At 45.4% G+C, this 27,666-nt stretch overlaps 4 protein-coding genes and 1 long non-coding RNA gene across 14 annotated transcripts; 2 read left to right on the top strand and 3 right to left on the bottom strand.

Moving 5' to 3' along the window:
- The first annotated feature begins 1,533 nt into the window (after positions 1–1,533).
- Positions 1,534–4,056, top strand: LOC133393038 (transmembrane protease serine 9-like). Its single transcript, XM_061656111.1, has 2 exons — positions 1,534–3,486; positions 3,553–4,056. The coding sequence occupies exons 1-2, from the start codon at positions 1,926–1,928 to the stop codon at positions 4,023–4,025; spliced, it is 2,034 nt and encodes a 677-aa protein (XP_061512095.1). The 5' UTR covers positions 1,534–1,925; the 3' UTR covers positions 4,026–4,056.
- Positions 4,057–6,136: 2,080 nt separating this feature from the next.
- LOC133393039 (uncharacterized) lies at positions 6,137–7,044 on the bottom strand. Its single transcript, XR_009765967.1, has 2 exons — positions 6,489–7,044; positions 6,137–6,409 (listed from the first exon to the last, which is right to left on the bottom strand). It is a non-coding gene; the product is annotated as an uncharacterized LOC133393039 (long non-coding RNA).
- A 2,733-nt stretch (positions 7,045–9,777) lies between these two features.
- LOC1278314 (angio-associated migratory cell protein) lies at positions 9,778–11,400 on the bottom strand. Its single transcript, XM_061656112.1, has 3 exons — positions 11,080–11,400; positions 10,125–10,998; positions 9,778–10,043 (listed from the first exon to the last, which is right to left on the bottom strand). Exons 1-3 carry the CDS (start codon positions 11,216–11,218, stop codon positions 9,830–9,832), a joined length of 1,227 nt encoding a protein of 408 aa, XP_061512096.1. The 5' UTR covers positions 11,219–11,400; the 3' UTR covers positions 9,778–9,829.
- Positions 11,401–13,340: 1,940 nt separating this feature from the next.
- Positions 13,341–26,237, top strand: LOC1278313 (Y+L amino acid transporter 2). 8 transcript variants are annotated; one of them, XM_061655226.1, is made up of 8 exons: positions 13,341–13,476; positions 21,288–22,112; positions 23,659–23,877; positions 23,967–24,237; positions 24,326–24,446; positions 24,519–24,722; positions 24,793–24,942; positions 25,025–26,237. In XM_061655226.1, the coding sequence occupies exons 2-8, from the start codon at positions 21,803–21,805 to the stop codon at positions 25,259–25,261; spliced, it is 1,512 nt and encodes a 503-aa protein (XP_061511210.1). In that variant the 5' UTR covers positions 13,341–13,476; positions 21,288–21,802; the 3' UTR covers positions 25,262–26,237. The 8 variants fall into 8 exon arrangements, with proteins under 8 accessions (XP_061511210.1, XP_061511212.1, XP_061511213.1 ...); XM_061655228.1 differs by having other exon boundaries at positions 13,420–13,785; XM_061655229.1 differs by having other exon boundaries at positions 13,420–13,653.
- On the bottom strand, positions 22,874–27,145 carry LOC133392876 (uncharacterized). 3 transcript variants are annotated; one of them, XM_061655235.1, is made up of 2 exons: positions 26,551–27,145; positions 22,874–22,954 (listed from the first exon to the last, which is right to left on the bottom strand). In XM_061655235.1, exons 1-2 carry the CDS (start codon positions 26,801–26,803, stop codon positions 22,926–22,928), a joined length of 282 nt encoding a protein of 93 aa, XP_061511219.1. In that variant the 5' UTR covers positions 26,804–27,145; the 3' UTR covers positions 22,874–22,925. The 3 variants fall into 3 exon arrangements, with proteins under 3 accessions (XP_061511219.1, XP_061511218.1, XP_061511217.1); XM_061655234.1 differs by having other exon boundaries at positions 26,473–27,138; XM_061655233.1 differs by having other exon boundaries at positions 22,874–22,958; positions 26,473–27,134.
- Positions 27,146–27,666: the final 521 nt, after the last annotated feature.

Consider the following 27,666-nt stretch of genomic DNA (forward strand, 5'->3'; position numbering starts at 1 on the left):
TTGAAAATGTTTAAGGATGGCATTGTAATGCTTCCTGAATTTGAGTGTGCGATATACAGCACGTGGACACTAACCTTATATCTGAAGTGCCATTACAGCCGTCTGTTTTCAGTGCCTTTGACACGCTGAAGGACCTCAACTGATATTATCAACATTTGGAATATTTTACAATTACTTCATGGGAGTTCACAAGCAAGCAAATTGCTTGGAGATAATAAAGGAAATTCATTCTCAGGAATTACCTTTACCGTAAACCTTTTATATTTTGAGGAAGATAAGTATTCTTCGAGATTATTGCTAAGATGTGTTCTGACATCGAATTGGAATGATAATCTATGTGATGGAGACGAAATATTTACTTGCCGCAAACTCATAATGTTATAGGAATTATTTCAGGATCGGAGTAGTGCCTAGCACCATACTCACAGATTCATAAGACCCAGAAGACTTCCGTAATGCATAGGATATATATCGCCCGGTAGATCTTAATAGACACGAGCCATCCGGACGGCGAATTCAAACGATGTTATAGTGCTTGAGCGGCGCATATCTATGACCTTTGACCTTGAGTGGACTATCTTTCACGGTGTGTTCGACCAATGACTGATGAAAAAAAGTGGTCGATCTGTATGACAAGCCAGACCTCGAAACCCGATGATATATTGGATAGAGCATGTTTTCAAAATGTAGGACTCATACCTCACCATGAACATGCTTAACAGTGATGCTCAGTTCTACATCTTCTTCTATTTAGCGTAAACGTCCTACGCGGCCATATCGGCTTATACAGGTTTTCAAGATTTTATTCTGACGGGTATGTTATTGAGTTAATTCGAGTTGACGACTGTACCACGGGACCGCCCTCTGCATCCGCATGCTCAATTTTTGACATTGAGGTGACAGTGACAGGTGACAGTATTTCATAACGAAAAGTAAAATAGCCCCGGAATAACATGATAGTTAACATTCATTAGGGTGTGTGACGTAGGGACCTGTTGGAGAGCGAGTGCCCACATCGAAGTAAACCAACAGCAAGAGATTGAACAAACTGGATAACGATAGTTAATCTATCCATATAATCAAAGCAGGCCAACACAAGAAAACATGATAGTGAGAGATATCCTTCAAATTTTGTTTAAAAAACCTCCTATGTCCTATTCTCTCCTATGTCTTCTTCGGTGAAACAATCCTTACTTTGGAGATGTTGCTTCAGTAAAATCTACCCGGATGGGAATAGAGCTACGTTCTGGCTTGTAGAAACCTCCTCGTCTTTGCACAAGACTATTGCGCCTGACTAGCGTTGCCATTGTAAGCCTAATATAAAGTAAGGCTTGTTTCTCATGGAGTTAGGATCTCGACTAGCCTTTCACATTATTATACAGAAGCTGAGTAGTCTACTGTCCCCGTTTCTTCACAATTTTCAAATCTTGTTTGATGTTCCATCTTGTCCCAAAACACATCCATGTTAAATTCAATTGGCCTAAAAACAAACGTTATTTTTTCATCTCCCCAAAACCAAACACTCACTACCAGCTCGCGGGAATCCCCATCCATCATTCTGTGTGTTGACTGCGACAAGAGCACACTTAAGCTCAATATCGCCCAAGATTCATTCACGCCAACCAATCAAGCATCGCGTCAGTTCCCTAGAATGGCACAAACACCACAACAACAGCTACTCCTCCAGCATCTGCCAACGAAAACGCAAATCGCAAATCGCAACCAAACAAACGCGGGACACTGCCACTTGATGGCGATTGTCGCATGACCTCATCCAATCTTGACGATAGTAAACACCGCACCGCACAATCACTGTCGCCAGCAGCCAATAACTCACCGAAATCAACGCTTATGACAACCGTTTAAAGAGACCCCTCATCGCCGGGATTATCATCTTCCCGGCAGCCACACTATCAGTCGCTGCGATGGGTGTACCGCGATCGGTTCGTTTGCTGCCAATTCTCCCACTGCTTGCGGTGTGTTGCGGGCCTGTGTTGGGTGCTTTGAACTGTAGTCGTACGTACGACAGCAACGTCCAGTGTGGACTGCCCGTCCTGCATCCTTCGGCGCTGCCGAAGCAACCGTCCGAGGCGCTGCGGGGCGAGTTCCCGTGGCACGTTGCCATCTACCAGATCGAGTACCGCATCCCGGTGTATAGCTGTGGCGGTTCGCTGGTCAGCAATCGGTACGTGCTGACGGCGGCACACTGCGTCGTGAACTCCAACAACGGGTACACCCTCAGCCCGGACAGCTTCCTGCTGCAGGTAGGCTACCACGAGCTGGGCCTGGTGGTGGAGGGCTGCTCGCAAGAGCGCGGTGTGAGGCGCGTTTACGTACATCCGGAGTTCCGCACGGGGACGTATAGGCATGATTTAGCGCTGCTGGAGCTCGAACGTCCCGTACGGTTTAACGACCGTGTGCTACCGGTGTGTCTCGACACGGAGGAGGACGATCCGGTCTCGTTCTATCGCCAGATCGGCAAAGTGCCCGGCTGGGGCTACACAGAGTTCGACGAGGTGTCCACCTGTCTGCGCATGACGGAAGTGCCGACCGTCAACTATACCCGCTGTCTGGCTAGCAACCCGGAGGTGTTCTCGAACACCATCTACGACGGGATGTTTTGCGCCGGGTACGCCAATGGGACGAACGTGTGCAATGGTGATTCGGGCGGCGGGTTCGTAACGTTCCGGCATGGACGCTGGGAGCTGCAGGGGATCGTTTCGTTTACTGCGCTGCGTGACGCCGAAATGGCCGTGTGTGATACGAAGCAGTACGCGGCGTTTGTGAAGCTGCGGTACTACCGTGGCTGGATTGGCAGCGTGCTGGATGGGTCGTGGCAGTGGTCCAAGAGTGACAAGTTGGTACAGCTGGATGACGATGGGCAGCCCGGAAAGCAGCCGGAGATGCCTACCGATTGTGGCAAGCGCAGGATCACCACGATGCCACTGATCGTGAACGGGGTGCGCAGTGTGGCCGGTGAGTGGCCGTGGCATGCGGCCGTCTTTGCGGTGTCGAAACGGTCGCGCGAGTACCGCTGCGGTGGGACGCTTGTTAGCCAGCGGTACATCTTGACGGCGGCAAGCTGTGCGGCCGATTGGCACCACCGGAAGCGACCGTACGTCGTGCAGCTCGGCCAGCATCAGCTGTGGGAAGGCTCACTCACCGGGCGGGAGGTACGCGTGCTAGGCGTGGAGAGTAGTGGCGATAGCACGCTGGCGCTGCTGAAGCTCGAGGTGAGCGTGGAGTACGATGACTACATACAGCCGATCTGTTTGCCATCTGCGGTGCCTGCGCGCAATCAAACCGATGCCGTCGGTGAGCGGATCGGGCTTATTGCTGGGTACGGGCAGACCGATCCGGACGGGGACCCATCGGCGTACCTGCAGGCGGCCCTGATGCCCATCGTGGACAGTGGGCTGTGTGTGATCTATCGGATCTTTGACAAGCACGAGGAGCACAGGATGTTTTGTGCAGGGCACGGCAATGGTAAGATGGAGCTGCGATCGTGCGTCCGCGATCTTCTCTAACGCGCCCAACTCTCTCCCACGCTAGGAACTAACGCCTGCCGGGGCGATCAAGGCGGCGGCTTCTACGAGGTATCACCGCAGGGCGTCTGGACACTTACCGGCGTCATCGGCAAGATCAATCTCTACCGCAAGCGGTGCGATCCGTACGGGTACGTCGGGCTGGCCAATGTGCTGCACTATCTCGAGTGGATAGCGGACAGGGTGCGGAGTGCGCTGGGGGGAGCCGTACCGGACACGGTACAGCCACCGGCAGGGCCGAAAGGGCATCACTCCAAGGGATGTCGACGTAAGCATCATCATCATCATCATGATCGCCATCATGGATCGCACAAGCGAAAGGGCGGTGGCTCGCGGGAAAGCGGATCTAGCGAGGACAGTAACGAAAGCCGCGAACGCTCCATCACCTCGTCCGTCAAGAACGTGATGCAGGCGAAGGTGGACCTGGTGAAAGATATACACGGTGCGGCGGGTTCTACGGTTAAGAAAATTTTCGGTTAAATAAAACAAAAAGCTGGGCTCCTATCCCACACTTCTTGGGTCTCAATGTTGTGCAGATTCCCAAAAAAAAACCTCGAACCCAATTCTCCAAAACGGCTCTCGAAGAATGGGGCTATCACCACAGCGGGAAGAAAATTGTGCAAATTGTAAAGTCGCTTGCGCTTCCTTCTTTAAACAAACCGCAACTCCAGTGCAAAATAAACAACATGGGAGTCTCAACAAGCGCCCAAAACTGCCGGGAATGATGATCTCCAGTAGGGGTAGGGTAGACCCAGGCCCTCGCCCCGGTACCGCAATTATGGGTCGTTAACTCGCGTTTCGTCAAGTGGGGAGGCTTTTGTTTTCGTTCCGTTCTGTTCGAGCGCGCGGTGGATGTTTTTTTGGGGGGAGGAGGCCCGCGTTTGAAGTGTTCCGGTGGTCTCATGTGTGTGTGTGTTGGTAAGTCCAACCGATGTTTTTTTTTTCAGCTTCATCCAGTTTAGTGGTAGCAGGTGGTTCCACACAAATCGGACTGAAGCTTGTTACTCGGCATGTCTCTGTAAATTCTCTGCTTGCCAGCACTGGATTTCTTGCGGCAAGATTATGCTTCATTTTGATGCAGCTTGTAAGCCACCAGAGCCCGTCCATAACTAACGTAACGCAGATTAGTTAATACAGGAATACAATAAAGCTGTAAAATAAATTACAAGCTCCTTTACTTATTGCTAGACCCTCTGTATACTTTTCTGGTGTCATGTTGTTCAGATCTTTGCACTCGATTGCCGGGACTCTGCAACATCTCTTTTACCCCATATCCTGTTTCCTGTATCCTGAAGAGCTTGATTTTACGTGAGGAATTATTTTGTATTATTTTTATGATTGATGATCATCTGAATTAATTCACTACAACTGTATACTTTAATACTGAATACTGCATTAAAGCCAGGCCCAAGTGCCACAGATTAAGCCTAAACGCCTAAAAATCAAATATCAGTAGAAACAAAAAAACGAAAGCTCCATAACTTCACTAGTTTGCTCAATAGATGGCGTTAAATAACTGATGATTATATTATTGTCCTTCTCTTGCCATATGTTTCGCCTAGCTTCATCCAATCATGGCATATATAGCATTCTAACTTTCCAAGCAAAGATCCTTAAGAATAGTCGTATGGTCTGATACACGGGTATCAACACCATCGACCAATACTCAAATCTCACTAGCTTCAGTTCTGATGGTTCACCTTGGAGTTTAGTATTTAACCAATCGTATCGCCATTCTAGATCTAGCATAGCTTCAATGTGAGACCATACAACAATACAGAGCGAAGGAAAGCGCTCCCAAAGCGAGGAAAACTAGCTACACCGTGTAGCTATCCCACCAACAGTTGGCGCCACCATTCACCGTCACCGTCGTTCACCGTCAGCTAAAGGAAGATTATTTTTGATTCCCTTTAGGTTGAACTAGGTTTAGGTTTAGAACCCGTTTAGTGATTGTTCAGTGGATTTGTGGTACTTGGGGGATAATATACACCAACATAATAATATATACCAACAATATACCTATACACCAACCAACGTTGCCTAGCAGAATCTGAAGCTTTGCAATGTTAGTAAAAGATAATTTCTTACCATTATTTAAGCAACTCCAGTACTCTAAGTCGTCGCTAATCTCTCTTTTTTGGTCGGGAAATGGCCACTTTTTTAGTTTAGTTTTAGTGAGCTAGCTCATAACTAATTCATTGTAATGAAACTGAACTTCACAGGATTTACAGCTAATAGCAAGAATTTTCATCGTTTTTTGTTAGAAGCAATAGAATAGTTTCTCATGTCATTAATTTCATTCATGAACGTGTAGTACTATTCCCAGAAATATTCCAATTCTGCTATATATCAAATGCAAAATATCTTTAAACCATCCAAACTAACTGCAAGCTCTTCATTTCTTGCCATCTTTGCTAACGTATTGTTTTAAATATTAACATAAACTAAAAGTATATTTTCATTTAAAAGATGTGCATATTTAGCCCAAAATGACCGAAGCAGGTAAAGTTGTGCAAATATTGTAATTTTTCAAGTAACATGCATGTTATCAGCAATATTTATCCAATTGGACATTCTTATCCCAGTTAAACTGTCGGTAAAAATTATCTTGTTTGTTTTTTTTATTTGCATCAAATTTCTTTGCACGTTACGTTGTTCATGGATAACCCTTTAGCCGTTAGGCTAAGCCGACAAATTCCCACACACAAGCGCTGTCGTTAAGAAACCGTGGGCGAGATTCGTTGCGCTGCATTTGTTCCTGTCCAAAACGGAACAGATGTTTGTGGGTCATGAAGTAATTGAGAGATTAGCGACGACTTTGGAACGATTGGAGTTACTTACCTCGGTCAGTCGGCCGCTTTTTCCTGCAATTTGAAAGAAATCTCAGTTAGAATCTCAGTCAGTTTGAATAACATTGGCGCACTGTTTTGAAACAGTTCTTACCTGTATCTTACCTCAGGGTTCAAAACTAAAGCCTAACAGGGCTTTGCTTCCCAACAGGTTGCGTTCCTTAACTATCCATCTCCCTTTTCCAAGCGCACCTAATTATCACCCTTAATTCGATAGCCTTTCATACCTTCCCGCGGGCCCGTTAGAACCGAATCTCGTGCAGCATCTTCGCTCAGCATACATTTACCATTTGGCCGCTAATGAATGTCAACCAGCGAAGAATGGAGCTGCGTGCAGAGGCGCTGTTTTACGATCGTGGAAGATCGCTCGGTGCGTAAGCTTAGGCGTAGGCACCTTCACCACTTGATGCTCGAATTCCCGAACGTCCCTATTGCCTCGGTGCGCTTGATGAATGTGCCACCAGCTCATTCTGGGCCGTCAAGAACGTGAGGCCTGCTTTTTTTCTGTCGGGAAATGGGCACTTTTTTATATATCATAATTAAAACAACAGACCCGAAATTAGTTAATGAACCCAATCGGTGCCCTTTTTCCTGTCATAAACGTTTCACTTTTTTGGTGGGTTGGTGTGCAGACCAAGAAGAAGTTAAGCCTGTGCTGCCCTCCCTGCGTTTCACGCGCTCGAAGGCATCCGCGGAAAACCTGTTTTTAGGAACAACCGAAAATCCGATCGCATCGAAACCGTTCCAGGCCGGTGCGTTTCGTTCTTGCAGCCTTTCGCCGTCCCGCGTGTGAAGTAAAAAAAAACACACAGAACTGAACAACAACAAAAAATCCGCACTCTAACGGTACTACCATTTCTGACCAAAAAAAAAAACCTCCCTCGTGGACAACTTTTGCATCTCGTCGCTGGGGCGACAGGTTTTCACAGATCGCTTTTGGGGAGTGGGACGGACACGGTCGGTGTGTGTGTGTGTGTGGGTAGGTAGAATTTGGGTTGGGTCACCGAAAGTGACGTAGAGCCTCGGCCTGTACGTACAGAACAGCGCCAAAATGGGAGAGGGCGAGAGCGATAGAAACGAGAGGCGAGATTCCTGCCGGCAGATTGGCCCCGGATAGCAGGCCAGCAGGCCGGAATGGCGGGTGAAAAGAAAATACCACCACCCCCTTACGGCATTTGATATTTAAATCATGCGCCAATTGAGCGATCGTCGTCGTCGTCGTCGTCTTATGGCACCTTCGATCTGCCGGCAGAGTGGCCTTTTACATCGGCTTTGCCTCTTTGCGGTTCGGTTGGCATTTAGCGAACAGGAACCGTGGGGAGTCGGCATTGATTGGCAGCAGCAGGAAGGGAGTGGAAGCTGCTTCGCCTCACTTCACTACGGGATCTCTAAGCCAAAACCAGTCATCTGTGGCACTGTGCTCGCTGCTCGATAATGATTAATTGCACAGTGCTGGAAGGGAGCCCGCCCGAGCACAGACCCAGCCAGCACTCTGTGTGTGTGTATGGAGGAAGTATTACATTTCATTACTCAATCGATTTCGGCTTGTGTGAAAATGTGCACCGACGACAGGTTTTAGCGGCAAACGGACGAGACTTCACAGCGAAGAAATTGTCGTGACGACCGAGGTTACGAACTACACCTCCGCGCCCTAGTACATCTGTTGCGCAAGATGGCCAACGCTGGTAGCGCTAATTAGGGAAACGTATTAGCAATAATATCTTTTTCCCTCCCCCCCAAAAGTGCATCGTTTTGCTAGTGAACGGAACACAACCTGACAGCGCTTGAGTAAGAGATCTGCCCTGCGCACACACTGCCATCATCTATTATGAAGAGATCACAGCTTTCTACTCATTTGTCTACTTAGACCGCTGGCACCCCCTGGCGGGAAAGCGGTAAGAATTATGAATTCAATGATTTAAAAAAAAATGTTTAAGCAAACAGACAGCAACCTCAATCTGCTCCATTTTCTTTCCGTTCTACCGGCGTACGGCGTTGAAGTTACAGTTACAATTCATCTCAATCTTTTGGGGCCCGTGTGCTCTTAACGACTTCCAGAATTCCGTCGCCTGCCGGTAATCGTGAATCGTGTCAACATTTTGTTGCTCGCCCGGTCGCTTGCTTCATCCCACTTTCCCACAACCCCCATGCTGGCCGGTGAACGATCAAGCAGCCGAAAATGGGAAACGACGAATCGGGTATATGCATATGTATGTTACGGAGTGGAAAACCTGTTCGCCGTGTATGATTCAGTAGTATGGGGCTTGCTTTTTTTGGTTTTGTTTTTCGTTTTGTTTTCGGCCATTCAGCCTGACGGCTGACGTATTGCCATGTTCTGCAATGGGATTGACCTAATTTCTAGATGCCATTCTCGTGAACCTTGCCCGCGTGGTCCGTTCTCTTGCCAGCGTGCTTGCTGATTAGTGATGGGAGTCGGAGTCGATTCCGGCTAGCTACGAAACTTTCTGGAATCGATTTCGAATAGTAGGTCTGGAATCGGAGTAGGCTCCGAAATTGTTTCCGGAAACGGATCCGGAATTGGCTTCGAAGTAGGCTCTGAAATCGGTTCCGAAATCTGCTCCGAAATCAGATTCGGAATTTGCCCCAAAATTTGCTCCGAAATCAGAATCGGTTCCGAAATCAACATCGGCATCGAAATCGTAGTTTTCTCGGACATCTTAATCGGCTTTGAAATCGGAGTCGATTCCGGAACCAGAATCGGCTCCGAAATCTGAATCGGCTCCGAAACAAAATCCGAAATTAGTTCCGTAATCAGAATCGGTTCCGGAATCAAAATCGGCATCGAAATCGGAGTCGGTTTCGGCATCTCCATGAGAATAGGCATTTAGGTACAATGATGCTATATATTGATGTCCGCAAAGAATCCAAATTTAGATTCCTGGACTGATTTCGCTGATTAGTCTTCTTGTTTTATTTGATTCTCTTTCTGGAGCTAATTCCAATTTCTGGAGTCAATTCTGATTCCGTTTCCGAAGCGAATTGTGATTCCCAGGCCGATTCAAATTCCGGAGCCAATTCCAACTCCAGAATTTGCTCCGGAATCGTAATCGATTCCAGCATCGGAATCGGCTCCGGAATTGATTCCGAACATGAAATCGGAATCGGGTAGGTCCGATTCCGAGCTCCCACCACTATTTCTTATCATGTTGTGTACAGCGATGTACTTAAAAGTCTGTATGGCCCGTTAATTTTTTTTTTTTTTTTTGGGAAAAAGTGCCCCGCAGCGCTTTTGTAACATGATAAATGTGGTGCCAGATTTGATCTTACATTCACAACAAGCCGAAAGCACTCACTTTACCCCTTACATTTGAATCTGTTTCTCAAGCATAAAAACTTAAATTAAATTCTCAACACACGCAACCTTTTCCTCAACAAATCAATAATGTATGTACAAGTTGCAGTTGTCCCCGTAGCTTATTGACCTGCGGCCGGCACTTCGAATATCTTCGCTGTGCAGTCCTCCGAGGTGGACAGGATCAGGTTGCGCTGCCTGTCGTACGAAAGGCTCTGGATGTCGTTCGTGTGCCCGTCGAGGGTGAACCGTTTCGCGCCGCTCCGGAAGTCCCAGCCCTTTATCCAACCGCCCAGCGTACCGGCACAGATAGTAAAGTCCTTCAGCCAGACCAATCTGTTGTTGGAAAATAATAATAATAAAAAAATAAATTAATTCAGATAATTCAATAAACCAATCAGGTCTTTCGACACTTACTTGGTAATGCCGTTCGGATTGTCGTCCTCACACTCAACGCGCTTCGTCTGGCGGGCCGCGTCCCAGATCGTCAGCTTGCCCTGCAGCGTGCCCGACGCGGCCACCTTCATCTCGAACCCGGGATAGTCAACCAGCACCGACTCGATCGGGTACTCGTTCGGTGCAACCAGCTGACCCAGCACGCCGCCCGGGCCCATCAGGTACAGGCTGCCGTCCTCGCACCCCGTCACGAACAGCTGCCCGTCCTGGTCGGCGGCCAGCGCCGTTATGTTCTCCTTGTGCCCGACCGTACTGTCCACCTCCAGCAGCGGCGTGCCCGACTTCAAATCCCACAGCTTCACGTGCCCATTGCCGTACCCGACGAGCAGCCGCTTGCCGTCGTGCAGCAGCTCGGCCGATTCGGTGCGTGCCTCGTGCCCGGGCAGCACCTTACAGTCGCCGGACGGGATGCGCCACACGTACACCTCGCCCGCCTCGCAGCCCGCCATCAGCACGTTCGCGCCCGTGTGCCAGCGCATCCACCCCATATCGCCCACGGTAAACTCCCACACCTGGCGATAGTTTTGGCTCACCTTGAACACCTGTATGTAGCCGGCCATATCGCCGGTCGCGACAAAGCTGCCATCGTAGCTGAAGCCCACCGCCACCACCGAGTCGGAATGATTCGTCACCTCGTGCAGCACCTCGCCGGTGCGTATGTGCCACACGTACGCTTTGTCATCCTCACCGCCGGTAACGGCTAGCTCTTCCGTGGGGTGAAGGGCGCCACAGAACACCGGCGCGGTGTGTTTGGTGAACGTCAGCTTTGCATCGTCCTGTACGGGCGAACGGCGAAGGGCGTGCTGTTCCGCTGCCGGTCCCGCTTCTGCGTCCACTAAAGGAAAGAAGCAAGGGCAATCATTACTAAAGCTGCTAGCTGTGGAAGAATGCAAAAACACGACCGCCACAATCTTACGCTCTTCGTCTTCCGCTTCCTCCTGCTCCCAAGCGTCCAGCACCTCATCGGCATCGCCCACGTAAATCAGCTCCTCGTCGTCGTCATCTTCCCCCACCAGCTCGTCCATCGGTGAACGGGGCGGCGTATTCTCGCGCATTTTCACTCAGACAGCGATGTGGAATGGGAAACTTAATAGGGAGAAATACAAACTCTCGTTTCACAACGAAACTAAAAACCAAACTGCTTTTGCGAGAAGGGAATACCATGCGGTACACGCTGCACAGCAATAACAATAACAAACCGGGTAACGTCAACTCTCGGACAGGGGCGCATAAACGCAACGCAGCGCGCTTTTACGGGCTTTCAGAGTGACCAGAAATAACGATTTGTCTGAATTGCTACCGATTTTTGATATCTTTTTTTTGTGTTCATTTTTAAAGGGACTTTGAGCCAATTGGTCTCATTCGGCTCTAGGAATTCTTTGATTAATTTAATCAACAAATCCACCAAACGACCGCTCAACGGGTTCTAAACGACTCAAGCTCTCTACCTAAACGGAATATAAAAAGACTTCGTATAGCAGACAGTGAGCAACTGATGCATTCTAAAAATAGCAACAACAAAAAGCTGGTGGTGCCATCTGTTGGTGGGATTCTCATCCAGTGGAGCGCTTTCCTCGCTTTGAAAGCTTTATCGTTCCCTTTGTACTATCGTATGATTTCAAATTGAAGTTTTGCATCACTAAAACTAGAATGGTGATACGATTGTTTTAATACTCCTAGTGCCACAGATTACCCAAGCACCACATAGTAAGCTTAAACAACTGGAAAATCAAATATCCATAAAAAAACAAAAGCTCCATAGCTTCATTGGTTTGCTCAATTGGTTTGTACAGAGGGAATGAGAATGCCCTCCAAGCGTGGAAGCTCCACTGCTTGGGCATCCCACCAACAGATGGTGCCACCAGCTTTTTGCTATTTTTATAATGTATGAGTCGTTTGCGAAGTCTTTCTACATTCCGTTTAGGTTGAGAGCTTGAGTCGTTTAGAATCCGTTTAGTGGTTGTTAAGTGAATTTTTGGCACTTTGGAGAGCTCTGTCACGGCCCTTAGTGGCTGTTTGGAGCCCCGAGAAAAAAAAACTCGCCACCGCTGAGAAGAAAATTAACATCTCAATCCTTTTGAGATTTCAGAAAGGCCTGCATTCGTGTGATCACTGACCCAAAGCTAATCCATGCCATTGAAATAGATAAAGGATGTATTTTCTCGTAAGATAGAACTTTCGGTTTGCACAATTGTACCCCTTCACCTCACTCCTCCACAATCAACAAATTTTTTAAACTGAATTTCAAGTTTCAAACCTACAAAAAAACTACTCATAAAATTTAGGTGGTCTTACCGAAAACCGCCAAAATAATCTGGCCACACTGACGAAGCGGTTGGGGTTGTGCAAACGGCTGTCGGATGTGTGTCGGAGGATCAATTTAAAAGGGCGGTTGAATTTTTATGCTTTTCTGTTATGTAAAAAAGAGGTTTTGAAGACATTGTTTTCGCCCTTAATTGAAAATATTGAACATAAAGGTTAAAATCTGCACAAAAATTTCAAATTTTCTTAAGCTATTTGTATCTCTTTCTGACGTAATTTTGCATGCTTATGTTGTCATTGACCAGTAAAAAAAGCCGTTGCTGCAGTCACTAAAAAAACCAATCCCCCAAATAATCATACAGGACAAATCATCACATCAGATAATGTAATGCTGTACCTAAAATGTATGCAAACTACAGCAGAAAAGGATACAAAATTACACCCCAAAATATCCCCGCCAGCAAATTGTACACCAACGGCCTTCGATAAACATAACCCTAAAAGGGGGAAGGGGAGGGTTTTCATACACCGACTGTTTGCGCCGTAAATTATGCTGCACAATTTCCCCGCGAGCGCATGCCGCCGGTCGTGTATCTGTTGCGCTGTTGCGATAGTGGCGCAAATCGAGCCGTCCTGCTCACACGCGCGCCTCGTACCCCTCGGCACGCTATTGCGCACACCGTTCCGCGCGTTGTTCCGCTTCCGCTGCCGGTAGTAGTAGTGCCATGTGCTGCCATGTGTGCGCCCCTTCCCTCGCACCAATACTGGCGAACAAGAGAGGCAGCGAGCATAAAATCATTGCATAGCATTATGTTCTGACTCTTTCACTGTGTTGGTGTGTGCGTACACATGCATGTTCTCCGAAATCAGCATCGTGTTCGGGGTTGGGTTTTTTTTGCCTTCTCGCTCTCTCTCGTTCTCCCTCTCTGCCTCTCTCTTGCTGTTGTCGACGTAGCGGCGCGCATGGAGCCACGAGGGCCGCGTGTGCGTTTTCATTCGCGCTTCGGTTTCAAAACTCGTGCGTTCGTCGATGCGCGCGGGGTCCCGCTTGGTATATATACTTTTTTTTCTTTACCATTTTATTTCGACCTAGAACGACGTGTGCATGGAGCTGTGCAGCTAGCGCGCACCGTGTTTAGAATGCGAAACGGTCTGTCGGGGCCTGCCGCTGTAGCTGCCATTCTGAAGCCGCTTCCGTCGCTGTAGAACGTTTGTTGAGTGTTTTGCTGTGCGTTTTTTGTTGTTGTTTTTGTTACTTCTCCACCGCTTTCTCGTTCCGGTTCATTTATGCTTGCCGTGCGTTAGTGAATGTGTTAATCAAAATCGGTGTTTTGGTGTGAACGACATTTTTCGGTCGAAGGTAGAGTAGGGCCAGCAGAAAACGACTAGAGCCGCGCACCGGATACCGACAGAAACGGGAGGAAGCGTGGGAGGGGGCATCCACCCTTTTCGGTCGGGCGGGCCGCGTGCAGCAGTAGGTAAAGTTGCGTGAGAAAACGTGAACATCGGCGGCGCGTACTCGCTGTACACGTGGAGCATCAGTTCCGTTTCTTGCCGGCTGTCAGCTGGCGCTTGGGGGAATCGATAAACGCACCGGCCGTACACTGGTTGGTTGCAGTTGCTTCCTGCAAACTCACGTGGCCCCGTGTGCGAAACCTAATTTCCCTCCCCACGCCCTCCCGTTGCTCGCAAACGGTTGGGAAAGTTGGGAAAAGCGCGTCTTGCAAGGTGAATGGCGTAGAGAAACGCTTTCCGTACGGTGTGCAATGAATAATACGAAATAGCTGTAGGATGTTGATTCAACTAGTAGTCCGATACAAGACGGCTTCGGTGAAGTCATTAAGTGTTCCCCATCCGCGTGCCAACATCTTTGCTGAGCTGTGTCAACAAGGCAAGGATGGAAGAACCCACAGAGAAGCACAAAGCATTTGTTTGTTCGAAAAAATGTGAAGTGAACGTTCTTGGAGGAGTCTCATTAATGTGCGTGTGTGTGTCGTTAAACCGGGCCAGTTATGAGGGGGAGGGTGGCCAACCCAGACGAACTGCAATCGATGCGATGTACTTGTTCGGTGTGTGTGTGTCCCTAGCTGCTAGAACCCTTTAATTCTGATCGATTTTCCCCCGGCTGGCTTTGGAGCGGTGATTCATGTGCCCAATGTTGCTGTTGTGCAATTGGAGAACACTGCTGCTCAAACTGCATTGAAAGCACTTTTTTTTGTGTGTTCTTTTACTTCGTGTGATTTTATTTACATTTCGCAACAACGACCTAATGGCCTGGATTACTTAGCAGACCTTTTTAAAATCGGCACGCAGCGTGTTGGCGTTGGTTACTGTTTCTCGCTGCTGTGTTTTAATTATGTTTGAAAGCGCTTTGCTGTAAACAGTCTTTTTTAAAGAAAAGCCCTTCAAATACACCAGCCAGCCAGTAATTGAGCGTAATTTCTCCGCCGAAGCATCTAAATCCGTCCCGGACGGCAAGCGCACAGCAAACCGCTACCTTCTAGCGCAGCGTTGTCAAACTCGTTTGACCATTGCGGGCCAAAATGCTGCTGAAAATAGTAGCACGGGCCACAGCCCAGTATGATACAAAAATCAGTTCTTTCATTTTATTTTGCGATAACCATAACGTTGCATTAGTTAAAACTGTAATTGAAAATAATCTGATACATTTTGTACTTTATTTTACATCAGCCATAGTCTTCTGATATTTCCTACATTTCCAAAGTTTTGTGCAAACTCACAAGATAAGTACGCAAAGCTCTGACTCATGACTAACTACTGTTAGTTTATCCAATACAGAATAGTAAATTTCACCTTGATATTGGTGTCATTTTGATGATCAATATTTTTGAGCTGGTATTAATTGTGAACAGCGTTTACGCGTAGGGGAAGGTAGGTAAAGACGGACACGTTAAGGGAAAAGGTAAAAATCTAGGGATATATATATAAGCGCAACGACCATGAAAATGTGCATATATTATCTTACACCTATGTTTTACCAGAAATTGTGTTGAAACTTTTAAGTTTCCATCGATTTTTGCGTTTTTTTCATGAATGAAAAACTTGATTTTTTTCGTGCGGTTTTGGAAATGTTCGGGTAAGACGGACACCTGATATGGGAAAGATGGGCACTATGAAGGGTAAGATGGACATCTGTAGAAAACGTTTACAGTATTTTAACATATCCTATTGCTTTCCACATCATGTTACGTACAAAAACCAATTCTTGGCCTATTGCAACGACGATTCATTCAGCCGTGGTTTTAGGAATTGTAAGCACCGCTTCTAATATATCGTAGAATGCAGCATCTAAAGCATTATTGAAACATCGCGCACTTACAGCTAACGTTGCTCCGGCTTACAGAACAACAGTCTAGAACTTCCTTTTAGGAAATTACTTCGCGAAAAGTCCACGGCCACAGTATTTTTTGAGGGATTTGTTAATAGTTTAATGCATTTTCTCACCAACTCAAAATTCAACATTTGATATTTGTAATCCCATAGAATTTCTCATCTATTCCTGAACAATGTCGTATGCAATGTTTCATCTTTTTCTTAAAGTTGTCCAAGTCGTGACAATATATTGGATTTCGTGAAGCGCCTCGTCAGCGTCGAGCGAGTAATAGCATAACGAGTGGCTACTATTTTGACCGGTGTTGCATTTCTCGCTTATTTCAATACTTTCTCTAGTTGCTGATTGGTTAATAGCTTTGGAATACCCTTGTTTAAGATATTTGAAGAAATCCATTCACCACCAATTGATATAAGAAGTAAAATAAATCAATAAATTCGGTGTCCATCTTTCCATACAACAAAGAGTCCGTCTTTCCCGCTTTGTGTCGGGATCTTTAAACCACCAGAAAACCATAAAGGGTTTTCCTCGATTAATTGGTTGGTTCCCAACAATTTTTGGTGGGTTCCCACAATATTTTGGCCGTCTCCCAGAAATTTAGGTCCAATTGTATAGATATCCAATTGGAAAATACCAATAAATTATGGGAAGGAACCAAAAATCTATGGGAACCCACCGAAAAATTATGGGAATTGACCAATAAATCGTAGGAAACTCTGTATTTTTTCTTGCTTTCATTCTCGCTCTTTCACCAGTTATTTCATTAATGATCAGGACAACTCATCCATGAAATAAAACTTCCGGAAATATAAACAATACAAGTTGTAGAGCTTAAGATCCGTAGTAGTCAACTTAGAACCACAAGGGTGCGCACGATTAAAAATTTGTTTTATTCGTGGATTTACCCAATTTTGCATTTATTATGCCAAATGTGTTGTTTAACTTTAAGTTAGGATGCTGCATTGTTGATTTTTTTTTTCGAAAATTAAGTTGCAGTTATAAGAAGTGTCCATCATACCCGCAGTGTCCGTCTTTACCTACCTTCACCTACGTTAAAAAAAAAACAGTGAATTCTTACATTTGATGCTGCCCAAGCTTAATAAATTACTACCGATCGGTTCGTTCAGTCCAGTCCAGAACTGGACAAATCTTCATTTAACTGTCGGGGAGTGCAAGGTGTCATACAAGTCCTTCGTAACCGTTATACCCGTCCTGCTAATTCCTAATTCATTATGGCCATCAAAAACAGAACCATATGCCCACCTGTTTTTTTTCCTTCTAATCACATTGATCTTGGTAGGATGCATCATGGAAAGCTTGTGATCGTCTGTAACAGCCTATCAAAAGTAATACGGGTTTGTGCTGACATCTGATTTTATCTGTTTTCTAAACATTTTGCAGAAGTAAAATGTTCTAAGCTGCATTGATACCTAAAGAGGACTTCGATCTTTCCCAAAACAAATATTCCGCAAAATCTAAGAGCTCGCATTTTAGATTCCTGTTGGTTGAGTGATTTTGGTTGAGAGAGAGATTGAAGCTAAAATGGGAGTTGTTTCTTTAAAAAAAATTGTGCATCACCTATTTGTCACAGAAATGCTTCTACAAATAAATGTTGGCTCTAGCGGTCGCGGGCCACTAGTCTGACATCTCTGTTCTAGCGGCTCACTAATCAGCTCTTATTTGCGCTCACTAATGGACTGAAGTGGTGTTGAGCGGCACACAACAGCGATTGCCGGGGACACTGTAGTAGTGGCAGCGATTGAACGCAACTGCCATTCGCTGGAATTCGCCACTCAAAGACAACCTTTTTTTTGTGTGTGCCCACCGCATTGTACTTTTTTAGTGTGCTCCCAGGGATCCTATTTGCTCAATCCTTGTCGGAGGTGCCACAGATCGGAGACGCAGGTTTTGTGATGGTGCTCCGGGAACTGCGCATTGCATGCTGTACAGCATAGTCCCATACACTTAGAACATGCTTAGTGGTAGCAGACACAGCCAAAAAAAAGAAAAGAAAGACGATTCTCAGCTCTATTTCTTCCCCGGCGTGCAAAATACACTTTGCGCCTGTTGCGCTTCTTCGCCCGAAGACGTTCGATACGCACGCGGGTGTCCGCGCGCACACACACATACACACATACGAGAAGCTTGGGATGATTTATGGTAGCCCGACTCCGGCGCGGCGGCAAGTGGATGTGATTTTGATTGAATTATCTGGCTTAATGGATGGCGTTTGTTTGGTTTTGTTGATTTCTTCACATTGTGCGCACCGCAGAGCCCCGCCAAAAGGTCGGCGATTCCGAGGGTGTGTGACGCGGCAGGAGAGGACGGGGGATAAACTATCGCACTGATGAGCAGGCACACAGTCGCTAGAGCATGTAAGCTAATGGATAAGGGCTAGGCAAGAACAGCAAGGACAACGAGGCATATCGATGCGACATGGGCTGTGCAAGGGTTCGTGGTGCTGGGCAAAGGGTTTTGGTGGTTCTGATAAGGAATTTGATGTATGATGTATGATAATAATAGATTAAGCTGGTAATAAAAGGGTATGTTTGGGATATTTTTGGAATTATTCCAAATAGACCTTACTGGGTGGAGGTAGCACATCTCGATAATGATTTCCAGACTTTTATTTAATCGTTGGATATCTGCTATCAGCTACATTCAATAGTCCGTTTAGGATACCATGGCGTCATCCAGTGCTGCAAAATGTCACTGGCAATGTCATACAAAATTCTGACCGAAACAAAATCCATGTCAGGGTCACGTACTCAATATTAACAATCAGAGGTGCCAAAGTATGATTATGACTTTTTTGCTGTGATCAGTTCTTCAATATGTCACTGACATAGTCATCACAAATTCTGGTTGAAATAAAATCATGTCAGCGTAACCATCACATCACATGCTTGATGACATTTTGTGCAAACAACTCTCGGTCAGTCACTTGGTCTCAGCATTTTCTGTCGGTGATCATCACGATGGTCATGAGAGACATGCGGTGCTTGCGAGTGGTTCCAAGAAACCAAATGAGCAGATTTTCACGTTCTGTTTGACATCACAGTAATGTACGTTACCTGACTTGAACTTCGTAGCAGTCATGAGTGTTGGCGACTGAAACATGGGCATTTGGCAGCACTGTTCACAGCCAGAAAAAGTCATGATAATGCTTGCGTTAAGATCAGTTTGTCAGTCACAGTATCGGGTTTGAGTCAAACATTCGCCTGTCGCGTCCGACAAGCCATGACGCACTTTTAATGAGTATCAGCAATGAACATCAAGCTACCACGGATGTGTTCATTGTTTTCGTTGGTGATCATCTCGTGATGCTCAAAATATTTTGCAGCACTGGCTACATCTTCAATGATATCGGGTACGTCAATATGAAGTAATGTTTACGAAGACACAAACTTTTTTCAAGCTATTTTGATAGCTCCCAATTCCAAGTAAGACCATGGTTGAACTAGAAATCAATAATTATGATTGAATTAGAGCTACTACAGTACTACAGTGCCTATCATAACTATACGGACAGTCGTTTCTCGCGATTAGCGAAAACTTCGGGAATGATAATTAGAAATAGTATGATTTGTGCCTATGTCTGGTTAAGGAATAGAAAAAAATAATCATTCTATGCTGCCAAATTGTATGCATTTCATAGCTTAAGGCGCTATACATGGCACCTGTATACCCATTCATACCCATCACCATTATTTGTATGAATATACAAACTCTATAAATCTTTCAAAATAAGCCTAGGTGTTGCTTCTTGTTTCTTTCTTTCTTTGGTTTCTTTGTTTAAGGTCGATACAATTGTTCGCCACTGTCATAAAAATGCAGTGTCATTATAGCTAACTACCTCTCACTTTTGAATGGCTGCCATAAAAAAAAAAAACAATTTATTGTTGAACAGTAGCGTCCTGACCGTTTTGTTTATTGATTCTATTTTTGTGTTAATCAATTCTGGCAATGTGGCTAATATAAAATTCTTAACAATACTGTAAATGATATTCAATCAAACGCCCATTAATTAACGTTTATGACGACTCAGAAATCATTAAAACGTAGTCCAGCGACTGGAAATTGTTTATTTAGTAATTATCAGTCATTTTGACTGGTCGCAGTGTATTTGCTCGTGGCAAAATCCCAGTAGTTTACCTGTTATTTTCGTACGCGGGATGAACGTTCAGGTCGTGTTGCTAGTAATTCTAACATTAAAAACCAAAGAAATGTTGAAAACTTGTTTCACAATTAAAAAAATTTACAGCGTTCAAGTGAATTGTGAGTAATTTAATTTGAATCTTTAATCTAGGAGTGTATATATTGAAACGAAAAGACTTTTCTCATGTTTTAGATATTTGCTAGTTTTTTTTATTTGAGTTAGAAATTGAAAGTTGAATAAATTTCAAATTGCATACCTCCTCAGGTGCTTAGCAAGGTGAGCAAAGCAAAAAGCAAAAGTAAACCTTATGCCAAAATCTGATAACACTATCGATTTGCAGTTGGGTCATAGTACTTAATCAGGGTCATACCCTTAATTGGTTTTTTTAATTTATTTTTTGTTTGTAAAGCTTTTTGTTGCACAAAATTTTAAAATGATGTGTGTAAAAGTAATGAATGGGAGAAAAAAAAATTGTTAATAGCATTTACAACGATTTACACCTGATTCTTCTAATACTAATTAATTGAAGTGTGTGATACAGTTATAGGGAATACAAGTTGAAATATATTCAACCGATCTCAATCCCAGTCGAAACAGAAACCTTTTAATGTTCAGAGTTAAAACAAATCAAAAAAATATGTCATTACTCTTCCTCCTTTCTTATCATTGTGTGTGTGTGTTTTTTTTTATTATTTCGCTTGCTTCATCGCTTTCTTCCGTTACAATTGCAGCCGTTAACGGTTGCGGCAGTAACTCACATTTGGACACGGCCAAAAAAATAAAATAAAATAACGGCTTCGCGCACAAACTGCAAGCAAACGCACAGTTACAGTACAGCTCCAACAGCACCACGCTCTCTCCGGTGCGGTAGTAAATCCACCACACACTAAGAACTCTTCCTGTTGTGGTTTACTTCGCCCGTTTATTCTCCACGTCGTATACAAACCGCAAGCAGCAGGGAAAATAAATTGTTGTAAAACAAGCAAACAAACGACGATCCTCATCCTACCAGCACCGTTACAGAACGCGTCTTACAAATTCCCTTTTTTTGGCTCTCGGTGACAACCATTTTTAGCAGTGCCAACCGATCGAAACCGAATCCCACTGCCTATCACGCTCAGTGTCGTGTTCGGGGTGCCGATCTTCGAGTCCCAGAAAAAAGGGGGGAGAACGTTTGATTCCAAACATCCGTGTAGTTTAGTTTTGTAAAACGATTAATTGCCGGCAACTTCATTACAAGCTTGGGGTATAGTTCCGCCACCGTCTGCCTGCCGCACAGCCTCCGCAGGAGCATTGCCAGCCACGCCACGTTCTTATCATGTTTACCTCTTGCTGTTTGCTTTCGTTACAGGCCAGACCGCGCACGTCGATACTGTTGTTGCGTCAGCACGCTTCGGTTTCGGGAACGACGCCGAAAATTATTTAAAAAAAAAAACGCAGTAGCAAAGTGTTCGTGCCCCGGTCGAGTCGATCGCCCCAAGCCCCAGACCAGAGTGCATCATGCGGTTACCTTCGTGCAGCATAAACCCGGTGCCGTTCGATCGAAACACACTCTCGCTGCCATAAGACTGAACGCTGAGGCCGGCGGTGCGAGCTTACACAACGGTGCCTTTTTTTTTGAAGACGCAAAAATCCGCACGGTGAGCTTTTTTTGCCCCCGGGTTGGGATGTAGTGCCCCGTGTCCGGTGCCAGTGGTTGGTGTTACAGGTCGATCTTGAAACGTGCTATCAACATATCGACCGCCGGCATTCCTTATCAATTGTGCTGGGTGTGTGAGTGTGTGCGTGATCGTGTGAATAGTGTAAGTGAACGTCAAACAAACAAAAAAACCAGGAAGAAGAAACAGAAAAGTGCGTCAAACAAAAATGGCCAAAGTCGGTGATGTGGACAACCGGCCGGTACAGCAGGGCTTTCGGCGCGAAAGTGATGAGGGCAAGGCGGTGGCCGGCACGTCCGAAAGCCCCGACGCTGGCGGCGGCGGTGGCATCGAGATGAAGAAGGAGCTTGGCCTGATGGATGGAGTGGCGATCATCGTGGGCGTGATCGTCGGTGCCGGCATTTTCGTCTCGCCCAAGGGTGTGCTGCTCTACTCCGGCTCGATCGGTGTGGCCATCATCGTGTGGATACTGTCCGGTGTGCTGAGTATGGTCGGTGCGCTGTGTTATGCCGAGCTGGGTAAGTGACGTGCTATACTGCGGGGTATGTTCGGATGTGACCCTGGGTTTTTGTTCCAAGCGGTTATCAATTGATGTGCGCATGTCGACGAACCTGCTGCAACACCTGCAGCTAACCGGCGTGGTCGTGCGTACAGAGCGAGGCTAGGTGTAGTGGAATAAACGTACTGATAAGAGTGAAAACGTGCATGCTAACGAAAACAAGTCAGGTAGAACCAGACTGAAGCCTGTTTTGTTTGGTTTCATTATACGCAGCACTAAAATAAATGGGAATAACCATTGGTAACTTGTTTAGAAGTTTATAACTTGTTACAAAAAAGTTTGTGGAATAAGTAATATTTGTCTTTTGTTATTACTTTATTACTTTTAATCTAAAATTTCCCCCAAAGACCGTTTAGTTTTAGTGTTTTGCAACTGTTTACTCGCTACGTATACCTAGCGAGTAAAGAAACGTACATAGTGTATGTTACATGCTATTGAAACTAATTAATGTTATCAATTTAAATTACTTGATTGCGACGACCAGTACTTCGTTACTCTCACAATATTATCTCATTAGATACTACATATTCTAGTTTGTTACTTGTAATCCTTTTGATTTTCGAGTGGATCTATAATTGGAGATACGAGATTTTTCAAATTTTACATCTACTTGTGAAGCAATTTGTTCCAATTTGAAACAGCCGTTGTAGTAGTATAGTTCAAGTGGCTGTAGTATTGAAGAGCAGTTGATTTTTGCCTGTTAATAAACCTCCAATGAAAATTTGTTGTGCTACGCGGCATCTATCGCTGAGCTTTTGCAGTCCATGCTACTTTAGTCGTGCTTCATAAGACGGGTGCTGACTACCTGGAAGCAATGGGAGCAGACGCACAGCATTGAATTAAATATTCAAATACTAAACAGTTGCGATATTCGAGTTACGATGGTAAATCATTAGTTGCGTAGCTCTAGAACTTAATTTCATTGCAATGACCAGGTAATTAGTTGGAATTAGGTAATTTCTGTTATAAGATATCCTTAGAAATTTGATTAGTTGTATAACTAAAGCCGACATAAAGACATCTAAAAGTTTGAACTAACAATAAGGTTTAAATCCCGTTTGCTGGGTCGATATTCCTGCTTCTGGGGAAACTAATCAGTCGTAGAAAGGCTAAAACGATCACTACACTAAATATAACCTCGGACCTTCAAGTACAAAGCCATAACAATAAGAAGATCGCAAAGGATCCTCACATTTAAATATGATAGCACAAAAATCCGATAACGTGCTGAGCCAACACGCATCTTCCAAGAAGATTCGCCAGACGGACGACATAAATAAAAATTCGATCCTCGCAAAATTCCTCCACCAAAAAAAAAACACAATAAAGCCACGGATAAATTATGTTCGTTGCACCCTGCTCGGTTTTCCAAATTACCTGCCATTCGTCTTCAGTATTTTTTTTTTTGGAATTCATTCCTGATACAGCATTTACTAAAACCGGTTTGCTGAACAAAACTTCCCATTCTTCAACCTTTTTTTTTTCTTCATAAAACACAATTCCAGGCACCATGATTCCCAAGTCGGGCGGTGATTACGCGTACATCGGTGAAGCGTTCGGTCCGCTGCCAGCGTTCCTGTACCTTTGGGTGGCACTGCTGATTCTCGTCCCGGCCGGCAATGCCATTACCGCGATCACGTTCGCCCAATATCTGCTGCAGCCGCTGTGGCCCACCTGCGAACCGCCGTACGAGTCGGTGCGCTTGCTAGCCGCCGTTATAACCTGTAAGTGCTGTTACAACTCGCGCTATCATCTTCCTGTGTGTTGTTTTTTATTAATTCCCCTTTTTTGCCGCCTCTTGACCGGTCTGTAGGTCTTCTTACCGCGATCAACTGTCGAAATGTGAAATGGGTCGCCCGGGTGACGGAGACGTTCACGGGGATGAAGGTGTTGGCCCTGCTCGTCATTACCGGTGCCGGTGCGTGGCATCTGATGAGTGGCAACACGGAGCTGCTCGAGGCCCCGTTCGCCAACTCCAAGATACAGCCCGGCTTCATTGCGGTCGCTTTCTACAACGGGCTGTTTTCGTACTCGGGCTGGAATTATCTCAACTTTGTCACGGAGGAGCTGAAAGATCCCTACCGGTATGTTCCCTCATTGCCTCTGCTGATTGTTATCGAAGCGTCACACCTGCATGTGCTGCATTGTTTCCCCCTCTTCTTCTCATTACAGCAACTTACCTCGCGCCATCTGCATCAGCATGCCGGTCGTCACTGTCATCTATGTCATCACGAACATCGCCTACTTTGCGGTGCTACCGCCGGACGAGATGCTTTCCTCGCAGGCCGTCGCGGTAAGGATTGCTGCAGTTTGCGCGGCACCGCCGAGAGATTGCACTTAAGATATGAACCATCCCAATTTTTAGGTTACATTTGCGGAGAAAATGCTCAGCTTCATGGCCTGGACGATGCCACTGTTCGTGGCGTGCTCTACCTTCGGCTCGCTGAACGGTGCCATCTTTGCCTCGTCGCGACTGTTCTTTGTGGGCGCCCGAAACGGACATCTGCCGGCGGCACTTTCACTGATCAACATTAACTGTCTGACGCCGATACCTTCATTGCTGTTCCTGGTAAGCCATCGCAGAGTGCTGCGGTTCTACAGGGCAGTTTTTTGAATTCATTTCACCTTCTTCATTTCAGTGTGCCCTTACGCTTCTGCTGCTGTTCATTCGCGATGTGTTTGCGATCATCAACTACGTCAGCTACGTGGAGATCTTGTTCATCTTCATTTCCGTTGCCGGTCTGTTACGGTTACGGCAGAAGGCTCCCGATGCACATCGACCCATCAAGGTAATGGGAAGATCTGCTACATGGCGTTCAAACCTTCCAAGTTAACATGCCCCTCACTCTCGCTTTTCGTCGTCACATACAGGTGTCCCTGATCGTTCCGATCGTGTTCTTACTGACGGCTGGATTTTTGGTCATCTTCTCGGTGTTTGAGTCGCCGATGGAGGTCGGCATCGGTACGCTCGTCATACTGCTGGGCATTCCCGTGTACTACGTCACGATCGGGAAACCGTGGCGCTGGCTGACCCAAAAGTCGCAATCGTTCAATCGATTCTGCTCCAAACTGTTCCTATGCATGCCGAACAGCGAAAAGCTCGACTAGGATCTGATGGTCTAGGCGCATCCGCAAACAAAGCCACCCGTGTATCAAGCTCAAACATTAATCTCAACGAAGGACAGTCCGATGCCCGGTCGAATAGCGCCCTCTTGCTCACATATCATTCGTACTGTGTATATAGAGAAAATACTTTGCATGGATAGCTACAGCAACAACAAACAAACAAAAAACGTTAAAATGATATGTTACAACAGCAAAAACATCATTGAAAAAAAAAACCCCATAATCAACGTAATTGCCTTCTCTCAAGCGCTCTTTCCACTGTTTTGTCGTGTCGAATCGATTTCTTAGGTGTAAGACTTTAATCTTATGAGTGAAAAAACTGATACAGCAACCCGGAAGCTCAACGTTGGCCTATTTCGATTGGCGTGTGTGATCGTTTCACTTTGAAGCTACAATACGACGGAGGATTTCAAGTTTAGAGCGCTTTTCGCACGACGCCTTAACTGTAGTATGCATGAAATAGAAATTACAATAGTCAATTTACAGTTTGTACAGGTTAGATAGGCAGGGAGCAATTTATAAGATTGTAGAGCTAAAAGAGAACGAATTACGAAGATTAGTTAAGTCATATTTATCTGCTCTTATAATCTGCCTTCAAAATCGAACGCTTCTGATAATGGCTGGTCGAATGCAACGGTTAACAGCGAAAAGTTTGATTGCTCCAAAGTCCCCTTGAGGGATTGCTTCCAGCGACGGGATTTTCCGGAGTTGTTGTGCTCAAATAATATTCCATGATATGCTGCTCAATGAATATCTACACTGATTTACACACAAACCTAAACTCTTACACACACACAGACACAGACACAGCAAGACATAACAGAACGAACCAAGACTGTTATTCGACTACATTTGAATAAGGGATTTTATACAATAAATATATTTCGATTTGTAAGATGTTTGTAATTTACACGTCAATAATTAATAAAATGAAGAATGAAAAGATCACCTGATTAAATTTTTGTTTGTTTGTTTCAAACATAAAACTCGATTGCAATCGTTCGAAAAAGACGAAATTATCACAACAAGAGAAATGTCACACATTAGGCCCGGTACAAGCATCCTCCACAACGCTGTCGATTGCTATGCATCGCCGTTCATGGAAATGTTGTCATAAACGCTAAAAAAGCTCACAATTTTCCTTCGCCTCGTAAGTCGCGAACGGTTAGTGGATAGGAGAACGTTACACGAACCTTTTACCATCAAAGAAAGCTTATCAGCCGGCTCCAGCGTGTATGTATCTCTTTCGAGGAACACTCTCCGACCCATACCTACCTCATGCACTGCAATAATCACACCTTGACTCTCGTCGGAAAGGAGCTTCACGTAGGGACCGTCACACTTGCTACAATACGCATAATCGCCTGCACTTTGCACACCGGCCGTACAGCAGTTGAGTTCCCATTTGGTAGCACCGGTCAGCACCTCACAACGCGGACAGTGTGCTTCGAATGCGCTCGGTTCAACGATCCACGTGTGCTCGTACTGGATCATCTTGGAGATGGTGTAGAGTTTACGCATCATTCTTACCACGGGTTGGTGCTTGGTGAACGGGTCGCGTGCTACTGTTCAATTGAGGCATAGCTTGTAGGGCCTAGCGATGAAAGGGCCAATAGGACCTGCAGCTGATAAGATTGCAACACTACCTTAGGGAATGCGTTACTTGAGCAAGTCTTGGTGGAGTAATCTTATCAGATATTTAATCTCAGATACAGGGAAATACGCTCCAAGTTAAGCCAGGAAGTTGACTATAAATTTCGGTTGTAGTAACCCTACTCATAAGGAGTAACTACATCAATCCCTCACTTCAAGGGGTTTGGGATTTGGAAAATATAGTTATTTTGTTTGTGCTTAGAGCCATCTTGTCTCCACTCAGAGGCTGCACTAGGTCGTACGAATTTTTCAATGCGTAAGACGCCCTATAGTAAGAGTAAAGCAAAGGACAAGGAAAACAAAACAAATGTTTGATATAAATCCTCCACATCCTATTCCAGGCGACTGCGATTCTGAATCCGACATCAACTAGCTCCGACTTCGGACGACTCCGGCCCCGAGTTTAGACGACTTTAACTCCGGGCAACTACGTCTCTGGCGTAACTGACACTACTACTCATGAAAATGCTCATTTTTACGATGAAAAGTCTCACTACAAAATCTTAAAACAGGATGTGGATACACCTTTTTTAACGATTTCCAAAGCAAAGTCTCCCGGTACTATTCTCTTCTAGATGTAAAAGCAACGAGGTGTATACACAGCGTATAACAGTGCACTCCAACCTTTTTTGGATCATGAACCATTTGGCTTTGTAAATGCATTTTCCGTGGCCCACATATATTGAGAGATTACAGTTTGTAGACTTATTTCAAAGTTTTATGATCAAAAATAT

The sequence above is a fragment of the Anopheles gambiae genome, chromosome 3, assembly GCF_943734735.2.
Source record: "Anopheles gambiae chromosome 3, idAnoGambNW_F1_1, whole genome shotgun sequence".
Taxonomy (NCBI): Eukaryota; Metazoa; Arthropoda; class Insecta; order Diptera; family Culicidae; genus Anopheles; species Anopheles gambiae.